At 37.1% G+C, this 27620-nt stretch overlaps 1 protein-coding gene and 1 long non-coding RNA gene across 2 annotated transcripts; both read left to right on the top strand.

Annotated features, from left to right (window-relative positions):
* Positions 1-8089: 8089 nt before the first annotated feature.
* Positions 8090-25517, top strand: LOC149205230 (malate dehydrogenase, mitochondrial-like). The gene is made up of 5 exons (XM_089394962.1): positions 8090-8502; positions 23626-23799; positions 24638-24806; positions 25168-25229; positions 25386-25517. Exons 1-5 carry the CDS (start codon positions 8233-8235, stop codon positions 25515-25517), a joined length of 807 nt encoding a protein of 268 aa, XP_089251088.1. The 5' UTR covers positions 8090-8232.
* Positions 25518-26397: 880 nt separating this feature from the next.
* LOC149205229 (uncharacterized) lies at positions 26398-27075 on the top strand. The gene is made up of 2 exons (XR_016252435.1): positions 26398-26519; positions 26692-27075. It is a non-coding gene; the product is annotated as an uncharacterized LOC149205229 (long non-coding RNA).
* Positions 27076-27620: the final 545 nt, after the last annotated feature.

Here is a 27620-nt window from a genome sequence, read left to right as displayed (position 1 = left end):
GGCAGCCATTAACATTCTCACAACAACAACTTGTGAAATGCTTGGCATCACAGCCTTGGAACCAACAACTACCTTGCTGGAACTTGCTAACCACTCAATCATTAAGCCAAAAGGAACATTACCAGATGTGATGGTTTCTATAGACACTTGGGAATATTTGGCAGATTTTTTTATTATTAACCCTAGGAACCAGCTAGATGGACATCCCTTAATATTAGGAAGGCCTTGACTATCAACAGCTGATGCTTATATCAGCTGTCGGACAAGCAGTATGACCATAACCCGGGGAAATGATGTAAAGAATCTAGTCTTATACCCTCCTGCTTAGCCAAGCTTAACCATTGTAAAAACTCGGAAAAAACCTGTAACATATTAAACAGAAAATATTTGTTCACCATTGACTATGGCAGATGCCCTTGAAATCAGAAACCAAATAGAAGACGATGCCATTAATACTTTTATCAATCACCTTGCTACGGTGTCTAATTTTATATGTCACATGATTAAAGTAGTCCTTGACAATGAGATTGAAGAATATTCCCTAAGAGATATCAATGACCAACCAATACCAACAACCATTATCTATAATAGCAAGCCTATTGAAATCAAGCAAGGGAAGATCCTGAACATTTACAGTAATCTAAGTAGCAACCAACAACAGAAACTTATCCAAGTCCTTAGGAAATACAAAGGGCCGTTTGCATGGGACTACCCAGACATGAAAGGGATTGACCCTCAGTTATGCATGCACCACATCTACACTAAAAAGGATGCAAGACCCATTCGACAACCACAGCGTAGATTGAATCCTCATCTAAAGGATATTGTGAAAGAAGAACTTCAAAAATTATTAGATGTGAATTTTATTTATCCTATATCTGACAGTAAATGGGTTTCCCCATTAGTCGTTGTCCCCAAAAAGAAGAGAAAATGGAGGATATGCGTTGACTACAGGGAACTCAACAAAGCAACACAAAAAGACCATTTTCCCCTCCCATTTATTGATCAGGTCCTAGATACATTGGCAAGGAAGAAATTCTTCTCTTTCCTGGATGGCTTCAGTGGCTACAATCAAATTCAAATTGCCCCTAAGGACTAGGATAAAACTACTTTTACCTGTCGGTGGGGAACATTTGCTTACAGAGTATTGCCTTTTGGATTGTGCAACGCACCTGCTACATTCCAAAGAGCCATACTCAGTATTTTTGCAGACTTGATAAATGAAGGATTGGAGGTGTACATGGACGATTTTACACACTACGTGGATGACTTTGATCAGGCATTACAGACATTGGAGAAAGTCCTAGAACGGTGTATTTCTACTAGGCTATGCTTAAGTTATGAGAAATGTCATATGATGATGATAGAGGGCCTGATTTTGGGTCATTACATTTCAGCAGCTAGAATTCAAGTAGATCAAACAAAGATACAGGTAATCCTCTTATTAGCTACTCCTTGCACTACAACAAAACCAGCGATTAGCGTCCCTTTTTACTTCTTTTTTTGCATCTAGAGCCCATTTTTGGTGCTATTTGCATCCATTTATCAGATATGGTGCAAAACTTGACACAAAATTTGCATCAAGTTATGCACCAAATCTTACACCAAGTTTAGCACCAGGTATTGCAATAGGTTTTGCACCACGTTTTGCACCAAATTTTACACCAGGTTTTGTTCCAGGTTTTGCATCAAGTTTGGCACCTAATTTTGTTTGACATACTTTTGCATCCTCATTTGCATCCACTTTTTGCACCTACACTTGCATCAACTTTTGCATCCTTTTTTGCATCCTTTTTTAAATCATTTTTTGCATCCATTTGTGCATCCCTTTTGCGCCAAGTTTTACATCGAGTTTTGTGTCTAGTTTTGCATAAAAATTTTCATCTACTTTTGTTGCATCCACTTTTCCCTCTTGTTTGGCATCCATATTTACATCCTCTTTTGCATCTATTATTGTACCCACTATTGCATCTAATATTTTTGTGCCACAATTAGCGCCTAGTTTGGCACCTCCTTTTGCACCCACTTTTGATTATAATTTTGCATCCACGTTTGCATCCTCATTTGCGTCTAGGTTTTCATCAACTACTACATCTATTTTTGCATCCCTTTTTGTATCCAATTTTGGACCGGGATTTGCATCGGGTTTTGTGTCTCGTTTTGCATCTACTTTTGCATCGACTTCTATTGCATCCACTTTTGCACACAATTTTGCATCCACTGTTGCACCCATTTTAAATTTCACTTTTTGCATCCCTTTTTACATCTTCATTTGCATCATACTTTGATTCTTTTTTTGCATCTATCATTACATCCACTTTTGTTATGCCACAATTTGCACCATGTTTTGCACTCACTGTTGTATCCACGTTTGCTTCCAATTTTGCATCCATGTTCACATCCTCTTTTGCATCAAATATTGCATCTATTTTTGCATCCACTTTTATGTCAGGTTTATGCATTGGGTTTTGCATCTCGTTTTGTATCTACTTTTGCATCTACTTACATTATATCCATTTTTTGCATCCAATTTTGTTTTGCCTGTTGCATCAATGTTTGCTTCCACTTTTACATCCATTTTTGCATCTTATTTTGCATATTTTTTGTCTATTGTTACATCCACTTTTGTTGCACCATATCTTACGCCTACCATTGCAACCACATTTGCTTCCACATTTGCATCCACTTTTGTTTCATCCATTTTTGCATATACTTTTGTTTCCGTTGTTGCATCCACATTTGTTTCACCACAATTTGTGCCAAGTTTTACACCTACCATTGGACCCATGTTTACTTCCACTTTTGCCTTCATGGTTGCATCCAAGTTTGCATTGACAACTGCATCTACTTTTGCATCCACTTTTGTGTCAGGTTTTTCATGTTGTTGTGCATCTACTTATGTTGTATCCACTTTTCATCCAATTTTACTTCTATTGTTGCCCCCATTTCTATGTTCGCTTTTGCATCCCTTTTCCAACACTCATCATATTTTCTGCATTGATGATATTCCTTATGGCATTGACAATTATGAACAATTTATGACAATGTCAATAATATTGACAATGATGAAAATGAAGATGATGGCGATGACATGAATTGTGATTATGATGATAAAGACGATAGTGGTTACAATGACAATGATGATGATGGCAATGATTATGATGATGACGATGCTAATGACGTTGGCGAATCTTCCCAATTTTAGATTTTGTCATTGTCATAATCATAAGCATTATCCTTGGTGTCATGATCATCATTTTCATCTAGGTCATCATCAAAAACAATAATGGCATGAATGATGATGGTGCATGATTACAACAATGTCGATAGAAATTACATTAATGATGATGATGGGGATCATAAAAATGACAATGACGATGATAATGGTGGTGATGATGATCATCATCGATCATCTGTCAAAAATAGAGTTGTTATTTCTCTTACGTATATCAATGTGTCCTAAACAACCCTTTTCTAGCACTGATCACATTTTTTGGGTTGATGATATTTCTTACAACATCTACAATTATGAACAATTGCAAACAATGTCCATAATGATGATGATGATGGCATGAATGGTGATTATGATGATAATGTAATGATGGCAATAACAATGACAAGGATGATGGTGATGATGATGACAATGATTATGATAATGAGAATGACCTTACAATCTTATGGATTCGTGAACAATTACTAGTTTCAATACCATCTTCTGGATACGTATTACTATCATTCTTCATGCATTACATTTCCATCGACATCTCTACTCTGAGTAGTGGATGGCATGTCATCAATGTATGCTAATTTCATCAATTCCTCAAATTTTTCACGTGGTAGTGCTCTCTTCAATGCTTCTCTTCTTCTCCTAGTATGGTTTAAAGGATGAATTGGATCATCTCGTTGAATTCTTAATAGTCTAGTTGGATCTTGATCATTAATAGGTGTATCATCAACATCGTTTACCTATAATTAAATGCAACCATTATTTAATGTTAGATAGCAATTACTGTATAGAACATGGATCCATTTCAAAGATATACGCAATAAATTACTCAACAAAACAACATTATACATGTATACAATAAATTAAAAATATTATTTTTGAACACATTATTTTAAAAACAAGCCACATTAATTTCATATTCTTAGATTTTCTACCTTAGGAACATCCAAAAACAACAATTGTCTCAAATTATTCATCTATGCATGTAGTATCATCATGACCAACCTCTTGTTCATTGTGTTGATTTTCTATTTCATTTACAAACTCCATTGTCATATCCTCTTCCACACATTTCTTTTTGCGTGATTTAATTGTACGGCGTAGGCCACGTCCATATGCAGGTATTTGTATTGGTCTATCAAAATGATTAAACTCCTCATTTGTTCTGATTCCATTGCCAACCTAAAATAATTGATACATGCATTATTTTTTCCAAGGTTAGAGATTAGACTATATGATGTACTTATATCGTCCATTAATTTATAACTAAACTTATTTATAACACCCACAAAGTATAACAATTGTATCAAAGTATTCATTCCATGTATTATCATCATGACTAACCTCTTGTTCATTCCCAACTTTGGTTGAAGATTAAGATGTCATCTAAATACACCACCACAAATGCATTGGTGAAGGGTCACAAGATGTCATCCATCAACTTCATGAAGGTTGCAGTAACATTCGTCAACTTGAAAGGCATGACCAACCATTCGAAAAGTCCCTCCTTGGATTTGAAGGCAGTCTTCCACATATCAGAATTAACCAAACTTCAAGTTAATATTGCTGGAATATTTGGCCCCCTTGAGCTGGTCCAGAAGGTCATCAATCCATGGGATTGGGTACCTATTATAGACAATGATTTTGTTTGGCACCCGATAGTCAATATAGAGTCTCCAGGTCCCATCCTTCTTATGTACCAATACAATCAGACTCCCACAGGGTGATGAGCTTTTCCTAATGTGCCCTTTCTGCAACTAATCCTGAATTTTCCTCTTGATCTCATTCTTATCCAGAACACAACGTCGATATATTGATCCATTGGGAATGACGCGCTTGGGGTCAGATCGATGGAGTGCTTGACCTGACAATGGAGAGGTACCCCCGCAGGTGAGATGAAAATGTCCTTGTACTCCTCCATGACCTTGTCCATCTGCTACTACTGTGCGGAGGAGCCATGTTTGGAATTTGTGGCCACAATCTTCTTCTTGTCCTGAGGGTGAATCATAAGGAAAACAAATTTCCTAGTCTGTGAAATGATCTTACTACATTTCTTTGCAAAGATCAAATAGATGGTGGTAGGCGGGGCTACTCGAGCTAAAGGAGTTGGAGACTTTTGGCTAGTCTAGAGAATATCACAAAACAACTCCTAAACTTCAATGCACTCGCTTTCCAACACATACTAAGAAAGGGAAACAAGTTGGTAAACATGCTTGCCAATGAAGGACTCAACTTCACTTTAGAGGTCATGGAATCTCTATGGGAACAAATTTTTGTTGCTCAATGGAAGCATGAATGTCAAGACATTGTTGAACAAGACAAAGTTCCCTAAAGTGGATGCACAACATTAATTTTCCTGATTGACCATGATCTGTAGTAATCATATGAGAGGGAGGCAAGATGCCCACACCCAGCGACCTGCATGGCATATCTGCCACCACCATCACAATTCTCAGTAGAGGATGATATTTATGGTATTAGAGGCATTTGTACGAAAGGAGGTGGGCTACTATCATTTTGTAGATCTCACACTCTTCGAATCGAGCACACATTCATGGTTTTGTGTAGGTGAGTACACCACTGTCATTTAAAGAAGCAAAGAATATCATGTTGGATCATTAAGAGAAAAATACAGCCAATTCTCGAAGCCTTTAAAATAGGGCATATGGTCATGGGGTCCTGCAACACTCTATCAATGAATCTAGCTTGCAAGCGCCATGTAATCCCCGACGTTTGCACTTGCAATCAACCCCTTAGGATCTCCACTTTCGGTTATCATCCATGCCTCTCCTTTACAAGGATCTCTATCAATCAAGTTTGGTCTTCTCCTTTACTCCCCTTGCAACTCACTTCAAGATTGGTTCTTTTCCACAACCTCTCTTCTTGCTCCGATTTGGAATTTCGGATCTTGTCTCTCTGTCCCCATGCTTGGCTTTATTTTTGTTGCAGGTTTCCTCACCTGAGCCTCCTCACAATTTTAACCCCCCCCCACTTTCAGTTAGAAAGGTTAACCTCTATCTAGTTTATTTTTACCCACCATCGACTTGTTCCTCCTTTCAATCGACTTTCTGCCGCCCCTACCTCTCACTCAGTCATGGTTCGATGTTGCACCACCATCTCCACAGAGGCAGAACATAGGGGCAGATTGATTCAACTCCCCTCTCCTACTCCTCCCTCCCTGCATGCCTCCCATGCTCAGAATTCCACCGGAGCCATCGTGGACCATTATCAACGTCTCGTTCTTGAGGTCATGTAGTGAGCTATCGCTTACATCAAAGGGCAAGTTCGCTAGGCTAGAAGATACGTGCCAAATCATCACGTGGAGCGAGAAACACAAGATTATATTCATGATAACAGAAACTCCACCAGGGCGAGGGCCTCTGCTTAAGAATATTAACCTGTAATGGCATACTGAGACACTCATGGGCCGGGTACTTACTGACAGGGTTGACACCTAACAAGAGCTCCTTATTTGATGTTAGAACTCCTGGACAGAATGAACAACATGGAGAACATGCTGAATGACATGGATGACAACCTCAACCAAATTCTATCTACTACCCAGCCTCCATCAACCACAGGAGATGACTCTCACCCTCGAGCTCATACTTAACACCCTGTAGAATGACAACTCAAGTGCAACTCTAGGAAAAATGATAACTCTCTCTATACCGTCTCTATTCTTCTACTTGTTTCAGAATGTATTTTGGTCTCTTAGTTTATGTAATTTTGTCTATGTATATCCTTGTTTTTGGTTTAAATTCCCAGACTCTCAGGTCAGAAAGAATGCGAGCAATATGAAAATTTTGTTTATGTGCTATTGCTTTGACCTCCCTAACGATAGACCAAACCAATCCATCTATGTTATAATCACGTTTTTTCTCGCAGTAATATAATCTAAATCCTCTAATCTTACAAAAATATGTCATTATTAGCTCAAGGCTGAACTCTTATGGGATTAATACCCTTACTTACCGGATTTTATTTTAAAATACTTGTTTATCTAAATTACTTGCTACATTAACCCAACTACCTTGTTATTTACTGCGCTAAGCGCATGAAATAACTCCATTCTTTCAAACAATTCTATCTCTTTATTTATCCTGTAAACTATTTATAACAACATTCTTTAACCCTACCTTATACCTTTATAAAAAGATTTAATTATCATTATAAATCTCCATCAACAATTATATTTTTATAATATCTTTCCTCAATGATCTTATTACTTTGAAATAAAAATTAAAAACTATCCTAATCCCTAAATATAAACCTTTCCCTTTCCCTAGAATGGAAAATGGTCCTTCGCACTCTTATAACCCCTAAAAACATATTCTTTTAAAATATATAGCTATCTCAATTATCACTCCCTTTTAAAAAACACCCTAACATCATATTCACCACTTTTAAAGATTCTCTGCAAAGATTCACCACTTTCGAGGATTCCTTGGGATTGGACTATTCGACATACATAACAAACAACTAAAATGGTCCAATATCAATCAAAATATCCACAATATGACATATTCCATAAATAACTAACACCCCTGAAAAAAAAAAAAAAAAACACTTTCCTTTTAAACACACTGAGATTTGCAATGTTTAAATACATTGTAAACTAGTCTGACCCCTAACCAGAGTTTGATAAAAATCTCCTAATATTATTAAATTTATTTAAAAAAATAAAATAAAAAATATCTCTATTTTATAATAACTTAATTAACATTTGACCAACTGAAAATTTCGATCACATGATGTTCCATTCTCGAACCTCGTGCCCCCAAAAGAAGGATTTCTATCACGAGCTATCTGATTGTCAATAACTAAGAATTTCGCAATAAAATAGATTAAACCAAAGCCCTGCATAGTACCGTGAGGCTTTAAAATCCCTTTTAACAAAGTCGTATCCACACATCTCCATTGATTCGGCCTTTAAGCTCTGGAATCTCCCCCTTCTTCTTCATCTGCCTTCAGCTTGCATTCTTTTAGTGTTACCAGCGGCAAAAATGAGTTCTGCAATGCGACGATTGGTGGGATCTGCACTGAAGAATGCATCATCTTCTTCTTTCAAAACTAATGTTATGCCGAGAAGGTTTTATTCGAGTGGTGGAAGTCCGCCACGCAAGGTTGTTGTGTTGGGAGCTGCTGGGGGTATCGGGCAGCCATTGGCTCTTCTGATGAAACTCAATCCTCTGGTGTCAAAGTTGGCGCTCTATGATATCGCTGGCACTCCAGGTGTGGCTGCAGATGTTGGCCACATCAACAGCCGTGCTGAGGTGGGTTCCTCTTTTCCTACCGCGTTTTTTTCGTTCTCTGTATGCTGGATCTGTTCTCTCTGCGAACGATAGAGATGTTTTGATTTTAGTTTCAAGGGATCTCCATTGGGATCGATCGTACGACGACCCACTTGGTAGGATCTACTTTTCGTTAGTGTTTTACCTGTTATTAGTTCTTTGATTTTACGTTTCTGATATTGTCCATGGTCAGATTCTTCATCATTTTGCATAACAGAGTCATCACCTGAAAGACAACCAACATGATAAAAAGTGAAATCGGGTGCTAGAGACAAGGATTTTGCTGGAACAAGACCTTCACCTCAAGCCAAACATGGTTAATCCCACACAAATCGACCATCATTGTGTAGTGAAGAAGAGACACCCACTCCATCTGGAAATGCAAGAACAATTGTATACCCCCATTTCCCTAGTTTGTGCAAAGCAAGAGAAAAATAAACATCTCATGAAATCAATAAAATGGTAGAGGGAAGATGATTATCAAGAGAAAATGAAAACATATACACTAAAATCGATTTATATGCTGCATCTTTCCTTCCATTGGGAAGGTCAATGAGGTTGACTCCAGTCTTTTGACAGCCTTCTCTCAGTCTTGGAGGAAAATTATTAAAATCTCCATAATGCCGAGAGCATAGTGACAACACCTGTAACCATTGGATGCAACCCAAGAGCCATCCTAATATTACCTGCTACATCCTCTGGATGGACTTCCCCAGGAATAGGGCAATTTTCAATATCCCAATTTAGAAATATCCTCCGACTTTATTAACCAGTACTTATTCAGTGACCAGTAACACATGGGATAGTATTATTTGCAATTTTCTTAAGGAACTTCATCAAGCTTGAAAGACGAGCCATATCTATTTTGCAATATAACTTTTACGCATCTTGCACATTCAAAAATGCCATTGCCCGAAAGATGCATTTAAACAAGCTGACCCCAGACAATTTTGTCTCATGAACACATGCCCACTACTAGAACAATACTAATGTGGACCTATGCACTGAGAGGAAACCGAAACCATGTTGCGGAGACCTGAAACAGAAAATCCCCAAATATATCCTCAGAAGGTCAAAGTCCAGGTTTATTTGGAAATCAGGAAATTCTGTTCCTTTCAAATACGTTTATATAATCTGTTCAGAAAATGGGAAATATCATCTTTATGGGGTCACATGTCCTGTACATCCTGCATTAGTTAATAACAAGTCATGAAATAAAATTGATCAGTAATCAAACAAGTCATGTTGCTAGAATCACATCACAAGAGACTAAAAAACAAAATCATTATGTCAGCCTTCAACTTTCTCACAATATAAAAGCTCTCATTTCATCTTATATATTTGTAATAAGAATTCCTCAATACAATATATAAATTACATCTTCCAAAATGCAAACCATAACCTCTACTCTGCATATTTATATGTCGCTATAGATAAATTACAAACCTGTAATTCTCAATATCATTTAGAGCTTTGTTCCATAACTCTAGCATTTTCTTTTTAGAAACAGCTTCAAACTCTTGAGAAGCCAAGAACTTCAAAATGCTGTTGAGAATCAAGATGTCAATTACTTGCTTAGTTAACTCTTTAAAAAATGTATTTTGACAATGCTCTAAATAGTTTGAAATCATCTATCCTGAGACATTAAGATTTGATACTTACATCTAGACAAAGAATGGTGACTGCAACATCGGTGGATTGTTAATTTTAATAAACTTTAGAACCACCGTCAGCAACAACGAATTTCCTTTTAATGTCGCGTTCCTCCATCACAATTGCAACATCTATAAATTTTTGAATTAGTGCTTCAAGTTATTAAACACCAAATACATTGTAATCAAGATCTTCGGTGTATCTTTGTTAGTCCAGTGTTGAAAAATTTGGCAGCAGAATTGCACAGGAATGGCTTACCAAAATCCCATGCAGTTCTCGTTTGAATATTTCTAGGCTTGCTTCTGCTGCATATTCATCAACATTCAAATCTCCTTGGAGGATCATCTCTCCATCCCCATCTTCGTCATCTTGTTCACTTCAACTTCCATCATCTGAACCTCCATCTCAATGTGAAGCCATTTTCACTTCTATGCCATATGCATCAAAGTCATCACATAGGTCATTACAAGCACCTAAATCTGTGAATTCTTGGACTCCTTTAAACTTTTCCCTTCTCTAACTTTCCAGTATGTTCTTTCTTCCTAAGCACATCTCTTGAATCATTGGTAGAAGAGTTCATTTTTATATTACCTTGTATGAACTTGTTTGATAACTCTCTTAAAGACACAAACTTATTGTTTCCTTTTCTTTCAATGATGTGGTGAAGACATCATGCATCTTTTCTATCAAATTAACTAGATTATAAGAACCATACTCCAATAAATATAGAGGTCTGCCAAAGACCTTTTGATATTCAGATGGAACATGTACAAGAAGCATACTTCCTCTATATATATTGAGAATGTGGACAAGTTGTCTTTTTAAACCTTGAATATCGCTAGGTTGCACCCAAAAATATGAAGTTTGTCCTGCATTTGTTTCATTAGAAGGCATTCCATGTTGACCAGAATCTGTGACAGATAATGTCTGCATAGGCTTATCAAGTGCAGACAATATGACACTAGCTGTTTGAATCCTTTGCAATGAGGAAGATTTACCTACATGAGTGGGTAGAGTCCTTGAAATAGGAGCTGGATATTGTGTTGACCATGAATGCACTATAACATTATTATCATTTCTTATGAAAGAATTTGGGTTATATTCTCCAACCACATGAGAAGTTTTTGTCAAATCCATCGAAACATGCTTTGGATTTTTACAATAAATTTGGTTTGGAGTATTTCCAATGTTGTATCCATTCTTGAAGCTCCCTCTATAGACAATAGCTTCTTCATCATTTTGCATATCAGAGTCATCACCTGAAAGTTGGGAAGATGGTATTTTTGAATATGCAATTCACATTCCTACAGCGAACTCTTAAGCGTGTCTTCATGAAAATGGCACGTAGCACGGTCAAAGAGCAGCTTTGGTCTTGGGTTGGGTTTGATTCCTAGCTTGTAAAATTTTCCAGATGTTGTAGTTCGAACTTCGAAGATGAAAGTACAAAACATTGGTAGACAAACTGCTTAAGAGTCATTAAGCATGTAAAGGGTTAACGGCTGAGTATTATATTTTGTGTGAAACAAGAAAACAGGAAATTAACCGTTTCCCTGAGAAAATGCTTCAGGGACTGCTTGCCAACCTACTTTCTCTATCCAGGACTCTGGCTTCTTTTTTGGTGACTTGTGTACAAAATGCGTTTGATTGCTGCGACTGCCAACTTGACACCACGTACAGCTCTAGAAGAAGATCAGTGAGAGCTTAAGAACATGTGTTTCTTCCGGTTAAAATCCAGAGTAGTGTGGATTATGTATGCTTTTGTATATTTTCAACTGTTGGTAATACTCGTCCTGGTTCCTCTTTCTTCTCCTTCATACCAAGTTAATTTTGTTTGCCTGAGTTTGGTTATGGTATTGTGTTTAATGATGGTGTGATTCCTGGCTGATTTTACATGCCTGAATTCCATGTGTTAGACCTATGAACCAAAGGAATCCTACTGAAGTAGTTAAAACCACTTTGATTTGAAAATAAAATACCCATTAAGCTAAGTAGGTTCCCGAATCCCTTGATAGTTCCAAGAACAAAATGGAGGTGTATTCTACAACCTGAGTTGTGTCCACTGCCCCACGCCCCCTGCTCCCACCAAGCATGTATTGAATCAAATCCATGCATTTGGTACATTTATGATTTAATATGGTTACTGGACTCAGTGTGCAGCTTCAGAAATCCCAAATACATATTTCCAGTTTAGCTTCAGAAATCCCAAATGCATATTTCCAGTTTATCCAAATAACATAGTGTTTTGGCTTTTGTCAATTTTACTCGAAATCCAATGAACTGAGCTTTACAGCCTCTAAGAAAGAGGGAAATAGTCATAGACACAATACAGCTAGAAAGGTTCAGGATGTCTATGTAAGAGGGAAATAGACACAATACAGCTAGAACTGTAAGAGATGGCTTCTTATTTAAATGCTTTGAGTAAGCATCCCTGACTATGTACGGGAGATCGTCTTTAGACCAAGTGTTGACCCTGGTTGTCGAAAAAGAGTCTCCATCGTAGGCTTTGAAGCTCCATGGCTACTAGCTTGTGCAACATGTTATTGTTGCTACGGGGTAGTGTAAACTATGTAATGTCTTAAGAGCAGAAACGATTCATCATGCAAAAGGGATTAATAAAGTTTAGTAAAGCAAGAACTTTTTTGAACTTTATGGTTTTATGCCATGGTCCTTTTATTGAAAGAGTGGTTGTCAATGATCAAGTTTGGTGTCTTGAGTCCCTTCTTTAATATTATTTTATAAAAGTTGGCCCTTTTCCTCTACCTTCAAATTGCAGGGAAGATGGTATTTTTGAATATGCAATTCACATTCCTACAGCGAACTCTTAAGCGTGTCTTCATGAAAATGGCACGTAGCACGGTCAAAGAGCAGCTTTGGTCTTGGGTTGGGTTTGATTCCTAGCTTGTAAAATTTTCCAGATGTTGTAGTTCGAACTTCGAAGATGAAAGTACAAAACATTGGTAGACAAACTGGTTAAGAGTCATTAAGCATGTAAAGGGTTAACGGCTGAGTATTACATTTTGTGTGAAACAAGAAAATAGGAAATTAACCGTTTCCCTGAGAAAATGCTTCAAGGACTGCTTGCCAACCTACTTTCTCTATCTGGGACTTTGGCTTCTTTTTTGGTGACTTGTGTACAAAATGCGGTTGATTGCTGCGACTGCCAACTTGACACCACGTACAGCTCTAGAAGAAGATCAGTGAGAACTTAAGAACATGTGTTTCTTCCTGTTAAAATCCAGAGTAGTGTGGATTATGTATGCTTTTGTATATTTTAGTAGTACAATGGCTGCCTGAAGGATCCAATGGCTACTTAAAGGTAGGTCCCTTGTCGCACAAACAAAAAGATCTTATACATGAATTTGATGTCTCGGTTGGCTGTGACCTTAAAAGTTGGATTATTAATATATATCCCTAAGAGACTGGCACCCCTCTCAAAAGTTTGTAGATCTCTCAAAGGTCTGCAAGTCTGGTCATGGATGCAACTACCTTTGATACAGTTGCAGATTCTTTTATGGATCCTCTTAATGAGCCCAAAGGGGTCTAATCACTTGTCCAAATCTTGTAGTCAAGGAATTTGTTAGTGTCAGTCTTTCCAGCCTTCCTACAGTGATCAAATATGCTCTTACAAAGTGATTTTGAAGTGTCAAGGTCAAATTTTGTCATTTCAGTGAGTCTTCAAGCAAAATTTGGTCACTAGGCATTAGGTCTAGGGTTTGCCCAAATGTCAGTCCATGTCATCATTCAGCTGAGCCTATAATCATTCAGAGGGTTGTCATTATCATGTCAGTGTCGAATGAGTCATTTCACACCTTGTTCATGCTTTAGTTGTGCCTTGGCAAGGTCATTTCCCTCTCCTAGGGTTTTAAAAGCCAATTTCTCTTGGATGGTCAAATCATCGGCAAAACTTGTTTCCTGATGTTCATACACCTTCCCCTATCCTTAAAGTACCTTATAAAACACTTCCCATCCCTTAGATCCGCCAAATTCCTCATTTTTCCACAAACCCTAGTTTCTAGCTACAACCTGGCAATTTTCTAGGTTGGGCCTGTGTTTTTCCCTTTTGGACCCCTTCCCCTCACTCAATCTCTAAGATTCCACTTTCCCCTACTTCCTAACATCCCTCCCCACTCCCAAAAATTTCCTCAAGAATTTAGAAGCCCCCTATCCCCTTCATTTCGCTTCATTTCAACAGAATTCCTTGTTTCACACATCGGGACAAGTGGCACTCAAATGATGTTCCAAAGCAATAAAAGATGAATTTTGGAAAATTGAGAGAGGTTTTTGTCCATAACATGCCAAAGAAGAAAAACCTCCTTCACTTTTTGCACAGGTGTCATGGTTTGAGAAAAATGTCAAAAATACCGGTGAGAACGAAGGTGCTCCAAGGACAGTTGGCCAAAGCACAAAAACGAAGGAAAACGCCCGATCCACTCCAAATTTTGGCCAAAGCCTCTTTGACTGAGCATGGTACTTGATTGGGGACTCCCAGCCCAAATTTCAAGAAATTTGGAGAAAATTTTGTCATTTTTGGCATTTTTGGGAAATTGACAGGTTTTGGCCTTTTCACATGCAGCGCCCCGTGCGCTACGCTACATGGGGGCAACTCAGAACGGGAAAAACTCAGCATTTTTGGAATTTTCATGCAAAGTTACACCTACCTATGGATGGACTTCAGTTTTTATGGAGATTTGGGCTTCCAAAAGCTCAAAATACATGCAAATTTTGACTTTCTGCCCCTATTTTGAGTTGCAGAAAGCTGTCTTGGGAGAATTGAGTTTTGAGGGGTCAAATGAACTCCAAATTCAAAGATTCCGGTGGGGTTGGAAACAAGACTCGTAGACCTTTCCAATTAGCTAGCGTGCACCTGATTTGGACACCGGGAAGGCCCTCAAACAGGCCTCTCAATGTGCACTACGTGTCAGGCACATGTGCGCTACATGTCAGGGAATTTTGCCTATTTTGACCAGTTCGGCCAGAAAAAAACTGTTTTCACTTGGTTTAATGTTTTGGGCATGTAAATCATGGATTTTTATGTAACTTTCATGGCTCTAAGATACTTTTACTCTCCTTGATCACTTCTAGAAGTTTCTTGAATGTAAATGGTAAATATTTAATGCATGGATAGGTTTCCTAAGTTTTAGAGGCAAGTTGTTTTGACTGCCTATTATCTAGTGCTTAGTTTGGAATTAGTTGAAACAGCTCCTAGGAAGCTGAGCTCGACCCCTAGAGGTGGGGAAAGGAGTTAGATCATCTATATTATGCCTTCTCTTGCTCATTTTCATGGTTGGACTCTTGAGGGAGAAGCTCCTATTGTATATTTTACTTGTATCTCTGCAATTTAAGGAAAGGGAAGACCAGGGTTTTGCAGACATCTTTGGGATTCTTGTGGACTCTTGTGTTGATGGTGTGTTCTCTTATTGTAATTGTAAGTGTGTTTATGTGTTCCATCTCTTTCTTTACTGCATCTTATTAAACAAATGAAGTGATAAAGTTTGAATTCATGCTTGCCATGCTCAGCTTTCAAATTTGTTTAATGTTTATGTTTTCCACTGTCTAGAGAGGATTCAAAGTCATTGTTTTCCCTCTTTAGCTTCTCTTTTTCTTCCTTGATCATTCATCTCAGCTAAAGGCATCAGCACAAACTCCTACCTTGCCCCAAAGACCCACCTGCAAAAGCTGAGCTCAATCCCCACACCCTGAATTGCACTCCCTCCAATTGCCACCAAAAACATCAAAAACTTTAAATCAACCCTCCTTATCAGTTTACTAGCCTAATATCAGTGTTAACTTTGATTGGTCATCTCACTTCATTGAAAATTTGCCGAGATAGACCGGAGAGAGCCTTCTCATACCCCGTAGGGCTAGCTACGAGGTGAAATGGTTTGATGTGGCCTTGAAGGTTTACCTTCCTCAGCCTAGGGTGAAATCTCAAGCGCTAACAGAATGCAGACAGAAGGTGTGCCTTTCCCATCATGTTGCTTACAACTGTTGCCTGAAAATGCCAAAACACAATGCCAATGCCCTGCATGCTAGATAAAGTTAATAACAGTCTGAAGAAAGGTACAGATATAGATGACAAGACCTCCTTCTAGGGAATCAAAATGGAAAATGACGCTTAAATATCCAATCAACGAATTAGAATTTCACCACTGAAGTTCAACCCAGATTAAATTGCTTGCTAGGAAATGTTGATCTAGAAATCATCAACAAGAATTCAGATGGGAGAAGAGAACAGTTGAAATCCAAGATTGCTTTGAATGCACTCTGTCAATTGCTAAAACAAGAACAATGCTTTTCTTTAGATTGTGGGTTGTTCAAGAGAGGAGAACTATAATATTTATTTCTGCAGATTCGGTCCTCTTAAGGCATTTAAAACAGAAAACATTTAAAGATAGTTTTACATTTTAAGGATAAAATATCTGGAACCTTTCATCATGACACCTGTAATGTCATTTAACAGGCATTGAGCTTTGCAAGTTTGATCCTCAGGTTACACTGCAGTAGAGCATAATTTCCAGGGTCATACGCTAAAATTATAAATTGGATCCTGGGGTTCTGCTGATAACTGTACAAGTATGTATATGTCATTTTCAGACAGAAATGGTTTCCCCTGTGAAATCATCTCCAAATCAGCTACAACAGCAGGGAAGGTTTACTTAACATCTCAACTGCAAGCTCTCTCCACGAGAGCAACGACTGACAAATGATGCAAGGTAAGCTTCTGAAGATGTAATCTAAGGTTAGATTTTTCAATTTTCTTTTGGATTAAATTTAATATGCTTGATTTGTTTTAAAATGGGTCCCACGATGTCACTTTGCTGAAGCACCACTTTTCTTCCCTTAAAAGCAAAGATTAGCAGGTTCATTGCTCCCTGTACACTGACAAGGAGCAATGCATCGCCCTTTTCCTTACTGCAAGGAGCAATGATTGCCTAATGCCCTTCAGCAGCAATGACCTGGTCAAGCTTTTAGATTTGTTCATTTTTTTAGGGGATCACTTTGAAGAGGTTTGAATTTTCAACTACCTCATCTAATCGCTTGGGAACTCGTACTAAACTTTGAATTCACTAGGACAAAGGATCTGGAATCATCCTCCTCTCCTCTCCTCACCAAGTCTATATAATGAAGTCATTCCTAAGGGACAGAAAGAAAGCTCTCTCTAAGATTTTTCAGCAGCATGTAATTATCTCTCTCTGGAGTGGCTTCATTATATAGACTTGGTGAGGAGAGGAGAGGATGAATCTAGACCCTTAGGTCTTGCCATTGCCAGCCCACAGCGCTTTCCAGCCTTGTTCTTTCATCACTGCTTTTTCTCATAGTAATGATAAAATTCAACTATTTTGATTCATTGTAATGTATGGTTCAAAATGCTGGTATGAAAAATATATGACAAAATACACATAAAAATTGAATACACATAAAAATTGTTACAGATGTATAGTAAAGGACTGGAATTTCCCTTTAGATTCAATTTATTGTTTTTATTCAATAATTATTTACTGGAGAGCCGCTTATGAACCACCTGTGGACTTTAATATAGTTTCTTTCTTTCATTCTTAATATTGGGTTTCCTAAGATTGAGATTGTTCTATTTAACAGATGTTTGTGGATGAAGTGCTGGAGCTTGTAGAGCTTGATAGCTTGAGAGACACATTGGTGGGTCTTCCTGGTGTGACTGGTCTATCAACTGAGTAATGGAAGAGACTAACCATTGCTGTAGAACTTGTTGCAAATCCTTCAATCATATTCATGGATGAGCCGACATCTGGTCTGGATGCCAGAGCTGCAACTATCGCGATGCATACAGTTAGGAATACAGTGGACACAGGCCGAATTGTAGTCTGTACTATCCATCAGCCAAGTATAGATATTTTTGAAGGATTTGATGAGGTAAGATACATCTCTAACTCCTTACAGGTTGTTAATATAGCCAAATCTGAAATTGTGATCAGACACCCACAAAAAAAATATGAAAGCATGCATGAGACCACATGTCATGGAAGGAAAAATATTTTTCACTAGAAATCCAAACCACTGACAATAATCATAGGGGGCCAATTGGTAGTGATTTATCTAGAGTTCGGAGAGCTATATTTAAATTTCAAATCCAAGGCCATGGAGTAAAATATTTAATATCAAAGATCTTCAGCAAAATGGCTAGTTTTGAAAAGGTTATAAGATGGATTGTAGGAAGAAGTAGATGGTTCTATAAATTTCTAGAAAGGAAGATCTTTTAGAAGCCCACCAATATCAATATTTAAAACAATTTTCACTGCCCACTCTAAAGGGCAATGCATTTCGACACCTAGGTAAAACCTGATAATCATGTGTGTAAAGCAATGCTTATTGAACAAAACCTTGCAAATATTTAATGATGCTTACTTTCCCAAACAATCCCAACTACAATAGCATTCTTTCTTTTTTTGCAGCTGCTGTTGATGAAACAAGGTGGTCAAATTATATATGGCAGTCCACTAGGTTGCCATTCAATCCATGTCATAGAGTACTTCCAGGTATATGATTAATGTTTGCTAATGCAGCATATGTTATTAAGGCATCTTACAATTTATTCAAGTCTCATTGAATCTAGCAACTTGAAATGTCCTGGACAGGCTATTGAAGGTGTGACAAAGATTACTGATAAATGTAACCCTGCAACATGGATGCTAGAAATCAGCTTTAGAGTTGCTGAGGAGTGCCTTGAGATAGATTTTGCTGAAATTTATAAGAAGTCTCCTCTTTTCTAGTAAGTCCAGATCAAACGCTCTTATAAGTCGCACTCACCATTGCTTATATATTTTCATCAAAATATATATGTGTATATCTTTATATTTTTGTTCTACTCTCCAATTTTGTCTCGAATTTTTTCCTTATCCTTGCCCAAGACTTGGCCTCCCTGAATTTTCCTTGATTATGCATCTGGTAACACTTGGAGGGAGCTGTGCTAAACGCCATCTCTTTCTTTAAATTGTTAGAAGCCCCCCAAATGCCCTGTTTCTTTCTGTATCCATGTATACCACTAGGCTATATGTGTTCTCTGTGTTGGTGAAGTGATAACATGGAATTTAAATGCCCTATTAGGCTACATGTACTGTGCTGTCAAATTGGCCCCGTGAAACTTGAAATCATGATAACTAATTTGGAATTGCGATTTTTTATCTGCTAACACTAGAGTGCTGGGACACACTCATCATCAAGCTATGTACACCAGACTTCTTAATAAATGAATAAACTGTGGTCTAATTGTTAGCAGGTCTCATTTGTCTAACTGTAGTTACTAGCCATCAAAAGCACAGAAAAAGATTTAGAGCTAATGCTAAATGTGTATTAGCAGGGTTTTGCTTGGTAGAGTTTCTTTGACTGCTGGACAGGGCACCATCTATGTTGATTCTTGTATTGTAGAATCTTCTTGACAAACAGTTTCCCTTGAAACCTGAGACAACGTTCTAACTCAACTCATATGTCTTTGACCTGGGAGGGAGGTATTATTATATGGTACCTAGTAACATCATACTCCAAATCCACATCACCTGGAGTCATCTTTCTTTTTCGGGTCTGTAAAATATTTTTACTTTTTATAATTTAATCATGAAATATGCATCCTGGGCAAACATGCCAGGCACTTCTCCTCATTTCAAGGATGGTATCATAGGGCTCAAGGACATCAGAAATATAGTCAGCTCAAGATGTCACTTTAGGGAATTGAACCCGGGTGGGAAGGATAATAGTCTTTGCACACAACCATCTGGGCTAGACCCAATACATGATATGCTGCAGGATCTTACCAACATCATGCTTTTATTAACATTAGATACAATTCTCAGTTTTATGTTTGTTGTTTATGTCATCCTATGCTGTCTGCGGAAGTTGATGTTCCTGTTGTAGGTGGACATGCGGGTGTTACAATTCTTCCACTTTTTTCACATGTATATGACTTTGTTGGATCCTCATCTTGAGTTTGTTCTTTACTCTTGGATATTAGAAGATTAATTTATCAAAGATAAAATGAGATCATAATTACCTACCCTTCAATACAGTTAAAAAGGGAACTAACACTTTTTTGTTTTGATAATTTTTTTTAGGCAACACCAAAGCCAAACTCTGTATTGTCTAAGGAGGACATTAAAGCCTTGACAAAGCGCACACAGGATGGAGGAACTGAAGTTGCTGAAGCAAAAGCAGGGAAAGGTTCAGCCACACTGTCTATGGCGTAAGTTTATGTTTTGGTCCTCTATAGTGGCTAATATGCATTCATATCTTTTGAATGTTTTTTTATTCTTATGTAACTGTCTAGAGTGCTGAATTTTTCATCTTGATGCAGTAGTTGGAGTCATATAATCTTATCATGGTGTGTGCTTCATGATTTCATGCTTGGCATGCAACATGATTTCATGCTTGATAAGTACCTAATCTGAGATTCACTGTCAGTGAGAATATGGCATGAAGGAGCTTCTTTCTCTTTATCTGAATCTTGTACTTCATACATTTGCATGTCTCAAATCTTTTGCCTTAAGCTTAGGTACTTATCCTACATGAAATCATGTAGCATGCATGTCTCAAATCTTTTCCCTTAGGCTTTCTCATTTATGTGAAACTCAGCGGGTGCTTTTAACCTGTGAGGTTTGACCGATGGATTGTTGCCTTTCATTTACCTTAGTTTGATTGAAATGTTCAGAGTTAATCTAGATTCTGCATGCAAAGATCCTTCCCTAAGGAAAGCGATGAGTCTCTTCAAGGATGTTATTCCTTCTTAAACATAAGATATGTCAAATGGATCCCGCAAAAGTTGTGTGCTTGATGATGGGTAAATCTGGGTATGAGATTTACAAATTTGCACTTACATGTATGTCTGTGGTTGCAATTCACAGATAGGCGCATAGCATCCATTCATTACCTCATCTTGAGCATTTGAGCATGGTTCATGCAAAAAACATTGCTGGTCAGTTAAATCCATTAGTTGAAAACTTGGAAGTGAAGAGTAGTGTTGTAGTCTTCTCTATGTTGATGAATGCTTTTTGAGACTTCAAAATGTTTAGACATGCAATTCCTTTTTCATCTTGCTCTTGTGTTCTCAAATTTTATTTTTTCTACTGTTTTTTAAGGCCAAATATAAACCATGGGATATATATTTTTCCTACCGCGTTTTTTTCGTTCTCTGTATGCTGGATCTGTTCTCTCTGCGAACGATAGAGATGTTTTGATTTTAGTTTCAAGGGATCTCCATTGGGATCGATCGTACGACAACCCACTTGGTAGGATCTACTTTTCGTTAGTGTTTTACCTGTTATTAGTTCTTTGATTTTACGTTTATGATATTGTCCATGGTCAGATAATTTATTTATTTTGGTAAGCGCCTATTTTTTTAAAGGAACCAGGCCTTATACCAGGCTTAGACTCCACTGCTATAACCTGTCAAGGTCTCTGGGATTCTTCGAATGTGGAATTTATTCTTTTGGCCACATTTTTGCAGGAAATATGCCTTCCGGAGCTCTTGAACGTGGGTTTGAGCCCTGAAAGCGCAATGATTTAATTTCTTAAACACAACCCAATTCACGTTAATGGTCAACTCAATTCACTTTCATGGTCAGTTTGTAAATGTGTTTGTGCATATTTTGATTGATGAAAAAAAGAACCTAGATATTTATTTCGTGGAAATCCATGGTTGCATCATGTGCACCTACTCGATTAGGGTTTTTAATTTTATGGATCTAGGTGACATTTGGCCCAACAATCCATTGAAGCAATGCCCATCGCATTGTCATTCTAAAACGATTGTATTGTACACCGTGAATATTGGATTTGACTATACCTGACATTCTTTGGGCCATTTCAAAAGAGGCAGATATTGAGGGCTACATTATTATTATTTTTTATTGTTTTCTTGTTGGCAAATGTCTTTCTGTTAACATAGTGGGTTTTGCCCTCATTGTAGATGCTACAAACATAGAATCTCTATTCCACCAATTTCATGCAGGATTTGCACCAGATCTTGTCTGTTGAATCTCAATATGGTAGTTAACTCCAATGGTGAGATAATGCCGCAACATACTTCTAAGAGGGCACTGAAAGTGCTATGATTTAACTACTTGACTACAATCTACCTGACATTTATGGCTAGATTGAAATTTGGGCTGTGCTTATTATTATTATTAGCAGTAGTAGTATTTGCTATTGATAGGAGAAGGTTGAAATTGAGGTTGGGCTCACTATTATTGTTTTTGTTTGGTCAAGGCCTTTTGACTGGCATGGGTGAAACACCTTAATTGCATCTATTCATCAAAGTCACGCATGACTTGCAGATGGGCTCATCTGTGCAAACCTCAATAGCACAGGGGTCATCATTAACAACACCTCTTCATTATCATTGAACTGGTGTTTATCACGTTAACCCGACTTCATATTTTGGAATGACATGGGCAGCCGCATTATCATGGGAATATGCCTCCTGGGTTTTGAACCTGGGTCATCCTCATGACAAGCACCCTACAACTTGCCACTAAACCACAGCCCAATGGACGAGGTAGTTCATATTTTTTTGATGAAAAGTGCATCTATATTTTTAGCAGAATCCACGGCTAGATCATATGCCTCTGCTTAATAGGACTTTTTGATCTGATGGATCTAAGTCATACTTGGCCTAATGACTACTTAGAAGTTAGAATAGTCTCATTGCATTGTCAATTTGTTATTTTGTGAGGATTGAATTGATGACCCTCTGCATATTGGATTTGCCTCTATATCCAACCTTTTTGGGGTCATTTAGATGACTTTTTGATCTGATGGATCTAAGTCATACTTGGCCTAATGACTACTTAGAAGTTAGAATAGTCTCATTGCATTGTCAATTTGTTATTTTGTGAGGATTGAATTGATGACCCTCTGCATATTGGATTTGCCTCTATATCCAACCTTTTTGGGGTCGTTTAGATTTGCCTCTTTATCCATGAGTAGATTAAATCAAAATAGTCTTCGCAGCGTAAATTAAACTAAGGTTGAATAAACTCCCTAAAGTGGCTTGTGAGATGCTAATTATTTATCACAGCATCACTTTTATACCTGGATTGGATAAGACTATACCCTGATTGAAATGTCGTATACCTGGATTGGACAAGATTATACCCTGATTGAAACGTGGGTTGGTATAGGTCTTCAATATCCTACGAGCATAATCATTGCTTTTGGTGCTCTATCTCCTCGGTAAAAGCCAAAAGGTGGATTTTACTATAGAATACAAATAATCCTATTCTTGTTCACTATGAGGAGGACATACCATTGCTTGGGTCATGGAACAAGGATAACAAGTTTTACTTCTTTTGGAACTTTGCGATAATAATTTCTTTTCTTATTTTTTGGTCTACATATTTATCATTTAATTTGGTACTGCCATATTGATTTTATCATGCTTGTGTCACGACCTTGTCAGTAATTCACAGCAGTGTGACCTGGGTGCAGGTTGCAGGATATATGGGAGAGGAACAACTTGGCACAGCATTGGAGAATGCAGATGTTGTGATCATTCCTGCTGGTGTGCCTCGAAAACCTGGCATGACCCGTGATGATCTCTTCAACATCAATGCAGGGATTGTTAAATCTCTTTGCTCTGCAATTGCAAAATACTGCCCAGAGGTAAGTTGTCATGATTTATGATCTTCTTTGAAGTTTTTGTTTTCATGTGATTTTCTTATTGACTATTTCATAGGAATAAGCATGACGTTCATAGTAAGTTGCTTTGTCGAAGGCTTTGTATGTTTGAGATCTATAAAGATGGCAATATATACAAATACATATTTGCAAGAATCTTTAAGCAAGTTGTTGATCTAGATTTACATAATGTTCTTGTATATAATCAATTCTACTGGAGAGGTTAACGAAGCTTGAAGACTTCTTTGAGTCAAACGAATAGGTGATTGACTCATTATTGACTCTTTATTTAGACAAATTGCAGCTAACTTTTTCCCATAAGAAGGAAATACTAATTGAAATGAACTTAAGAGTAATTAGATGTGTAGTCCAATGCAAGTTTGCAGCCACTGTTAAAGCCCTGTTATTCTTGTTTCTCCTCTTGTAGTTAGTAACTTAGCTTTTGGACTTTTGAGAAAATTGGCATATGAATATCAATATAAAAAATATCCTTGGTCTTCTATTTAACTGTGCACAAATCCACTGATCACGAGGTATCCTCTATAACATTATATATTACATACAATCAGTATGTACTACCATTAGTGTGGAAAGTTAATAGATAAAGAAGTATGTTTCACAATTATTTGTTTTGTTCATGTACTGGTGTGTGTGTGTACAGTATGTATAGTATATTGTTACATATTATATAGATAGAGATATGGAGATGGGGGAGAGTGTACTGGATAATGTTTTCCTTCTATCGGGAATGGTATATTTGGATTCAAGAAATCATCTAGAATTGGTTTTTATGGCATTGCTGAGGACTTGATATCCATGGCAGGCAATTGTAAATATGATCAGCAATCCTGTAAATTCTACTGTACCAATAGCTGCTGAGGTTTTTAAGAAGGCAGGGACCTATAATGAAAAGAAACTCTTTGGTGTTACTACTCTTGATGTTGTCCGTGCAAAGACGTTCTATGCTTCAAAAGCAGGGGTTCCTGTTGAAGGTATTTAAAATTATGGCTTGTTATGCTTAGCTACTCTCAAATATTTAGTATTCTGTAAAATATTTTTATTTTTTATAATTTAATCATGAAATATGCATCCTGGGCAAACATTCCAGGCACTTCTCCTCATTTCAAGGATGGTATCATAGGGCTCAAGGCCATCAGAAATATAGTCAGCTCAAGATGTCACTTGAGGGAATTGAACCCGAGTGGGAAGGATAACAGTCTTTGCACACAACCATCTGGGCTAGACCCAATACATGATATGTTGCAGGATCTTACCAACATCATGCTTTTTTTAACATTAGATACAATTCTCAGTTTTATGTTTGTTGTTGATGTCATCCTATGCTGTCTGCAGAAGTTGATGTTCCTGTTGTAGGTGGACATGCGGGTGTTACAATTCTTCCACTTTTTTCACATGTATATGACTTTGTTGGATCCTCATCTTGAGTTTGTTCTTTACTCTTGGATATTAGAAGATTAATTTATCAAAGATAAAATGAGATCATAATTACCTACCCTTCAATATAGTTAAAAAGGGAACATACACTTTTTTGTTTTGATAATTTTTTCTAGGCAACACCAAAGCCAAACTCTGTATTATCTGAGGAGGACATTAAAGCCTTGACAAAGCGCACACAGGATGGAGGAACTGAAGTTGTTGAAGCAAAAGCAGGGAAAGGTTCAGCCACACTATCTATGGCATAAGTTTATGTTTTGGTCCTCTATAGTGGCTAATATGCATTCATATCTTTTGAATGTTTTTTTATTCTTATGTGACTGTCTAGAGTGCTGAATTTTTCATCTTGATGCAGTATTTGGAGTCAGATAATCTTATCATGGTGTGTGCTTCATGATTTCATGCTTGGCATGCAACATGATTTCATGCTTGATAAGTACCTAATCTGAGATTCACTGTCAGTGAGAATATGGCATGAAGGAGATTCTTTCTCTTTATCTGAATCTTGTACTTCATACATTTGCATGTCTCAAATCTTTTGCCTTAAGCTTAGGTACTTATCCTACATGAAATCATGTAGCATGCATGTCTCAAATCTTTTCCCTTAGGCTTTCTCATTTGTGTGAAACTCAGCGGGTGCTTTTAACCTGTGAGGTTTGACCGATGGATTGTTGCCTTTCATTTACCTTAGTTTGATTGAAATGTTCAGAGTTAATCTAGATTCTGCATGCAAAGATCCTTCCCTAAGAAAAGCCATGAGTCTCTTCAAGGATGTTATTCCTTCTTAAACATAAGATATGTCAAATGGATCCCGCAAAAGTTGTGTGCTTGATGATGGGTAAATCTGGGTATGATATTTACAAATTTGCACTTACATGTATGCCTGTGGTTGCAATTCACAGATAGGTGCATAACATCCATTCATTACCTCATCTTGAGCATTTGAGCATGGTTCATGCAAAAAACATTGCTGGTCAGTTAAATCCATTAGTTGAAAACTTGGAAGTGAAGAGTAGTGTTGTAGTCTTCTCTATGTTGATGAATGCTTTTTGAGACTTCAAAATGTTTAGACATGCAATTCCTTTTTCATCTTGCTCCTGCGTTCTCAAATTTTTTTTTCTACTATTTTTTAAGGCCAAATATAAACCATGGGATATATATTTTTACCCTGAAGACCTCCAAATCATTTGGAAAAGGAGGTGCTGCAGCAAAAGAGATGGGTTGAATTTGTTGTTTGGATGGACTCTATGGTATGTAATCTTAGTTGGATTTCCAATATACTTTTAAACCATATTTTCATTTTATTTTTTAGTACTATTAGATATTATATCTTACCTCATTTTATGGTTAACATTGTATAACAAAAACATGCGTTGTGTTATGTAATTAATACTAACATGTAATATTGAATTTTTTTGTCAGAATGCTATAGGTAATGATTGCCAAGACGATGATCCAAATTATGTTCAACATATATCAGGAGATGATGAGGATGAGGATGAGGATGATGGTGGTGAAGGAGGATATGATGATGATAGTTGCGGTGTTGGTGATGATGTGGATCAGAGTAATGAGGATGGTCAAGATGATCATGAGGATGATCTTGGTGGTGGTAGCTAGGCATGCACATGCATTGTTTTTTATGAAGAAATTATTGTGTAGAATGACATTGTTATGTTTAGATGGGTGTTGTGAATTTACCCTATATCAATGAGACATTTTGATTTTGTAATCATACGATGAGTTTGATTTATGTATGTTGTTAATTTATCGTAACGATATTCATGAAATATTTTGATTTGTTAATCATATTTGAATTTTAGTTGTTTTGATTAAAAATAATACTGATTTTATTAGTATTATGTTGCTATTTTATACATGTTTTGAAAATTTTTAATGGCACATTGTTATTTTTTTGGATGGATGTTGTCAATTTCTCTTAAATTTCTTTACAAATAATTTTGAATTGTGATATCTGCCTTAATGATATTTAGAAACTATCATATATTTCACTATGAATCTATAAAGGGGGTCATATATGTAAAGAAAAATATACTCTATATAAGAAGTCAAATGCGGATGTAACCATGGATGCAAAATTGAAAGTAAAATTGGATGTTAAACTAGGAATTAATACAAAATGCAAACAATTGACATACAAAGTGTTTTAAATTAGAAGTGAAAAATTGTGCAATAGTTGACACAAAGAAGGGAACAAAACATGGCATACAAAAGGATATCAAATTGGGCAAAAAAAGGGACACATAAATGGGCACCAAATTAGATGCAAAAAAAGACAACAACTAGATGTAAAATAAGATGCAAAGTTGAGCGTTAAAAAGAAACAAAAA

This window comes from Pinus tabuliformis, chromosome 1_2 (assembly GCF_031772625.1).
Source record: "Pinus tabuliformis cultivar Carrire ecotype Pingquan chromosome 1_2, CPIR1, whole genome shotgun sequence".
NCBI lineage: Eukaryota > Viridiplantae > Streptophyta > Pinopsida > Pinales > Pinaceae > Pinus > Pinus tabuliformis.
The sequence above is the reverse complement of the archived record's forward strand: the minus strand, read 5'-3'. Positions and strand labels throughout refer to the sequence as shown.

Coding starts and splice junctions, on each gene's coding strand:
- LOC149205230 (XM_089394962.1), top strand. CDS start 8,233: ATGAGTTCTGCAATGCGACGATTGGTGGGATCTGCACTGAAGAATGCA. Junction 24,807..25,167: donor AGCAGGGGTTCCTGTTGAAG/GTATTTAAAATT, acceptor TGCTGTCTGCAG/AAGTTGATGTTCCTGTTGTA. Junction 25,230..25,385: donor TTCTTCCACTTTTTTCACAT/GTATATGACTTT, acceptor AATTTTTTCTAG/GCAACACCAAAGCCAAACTC.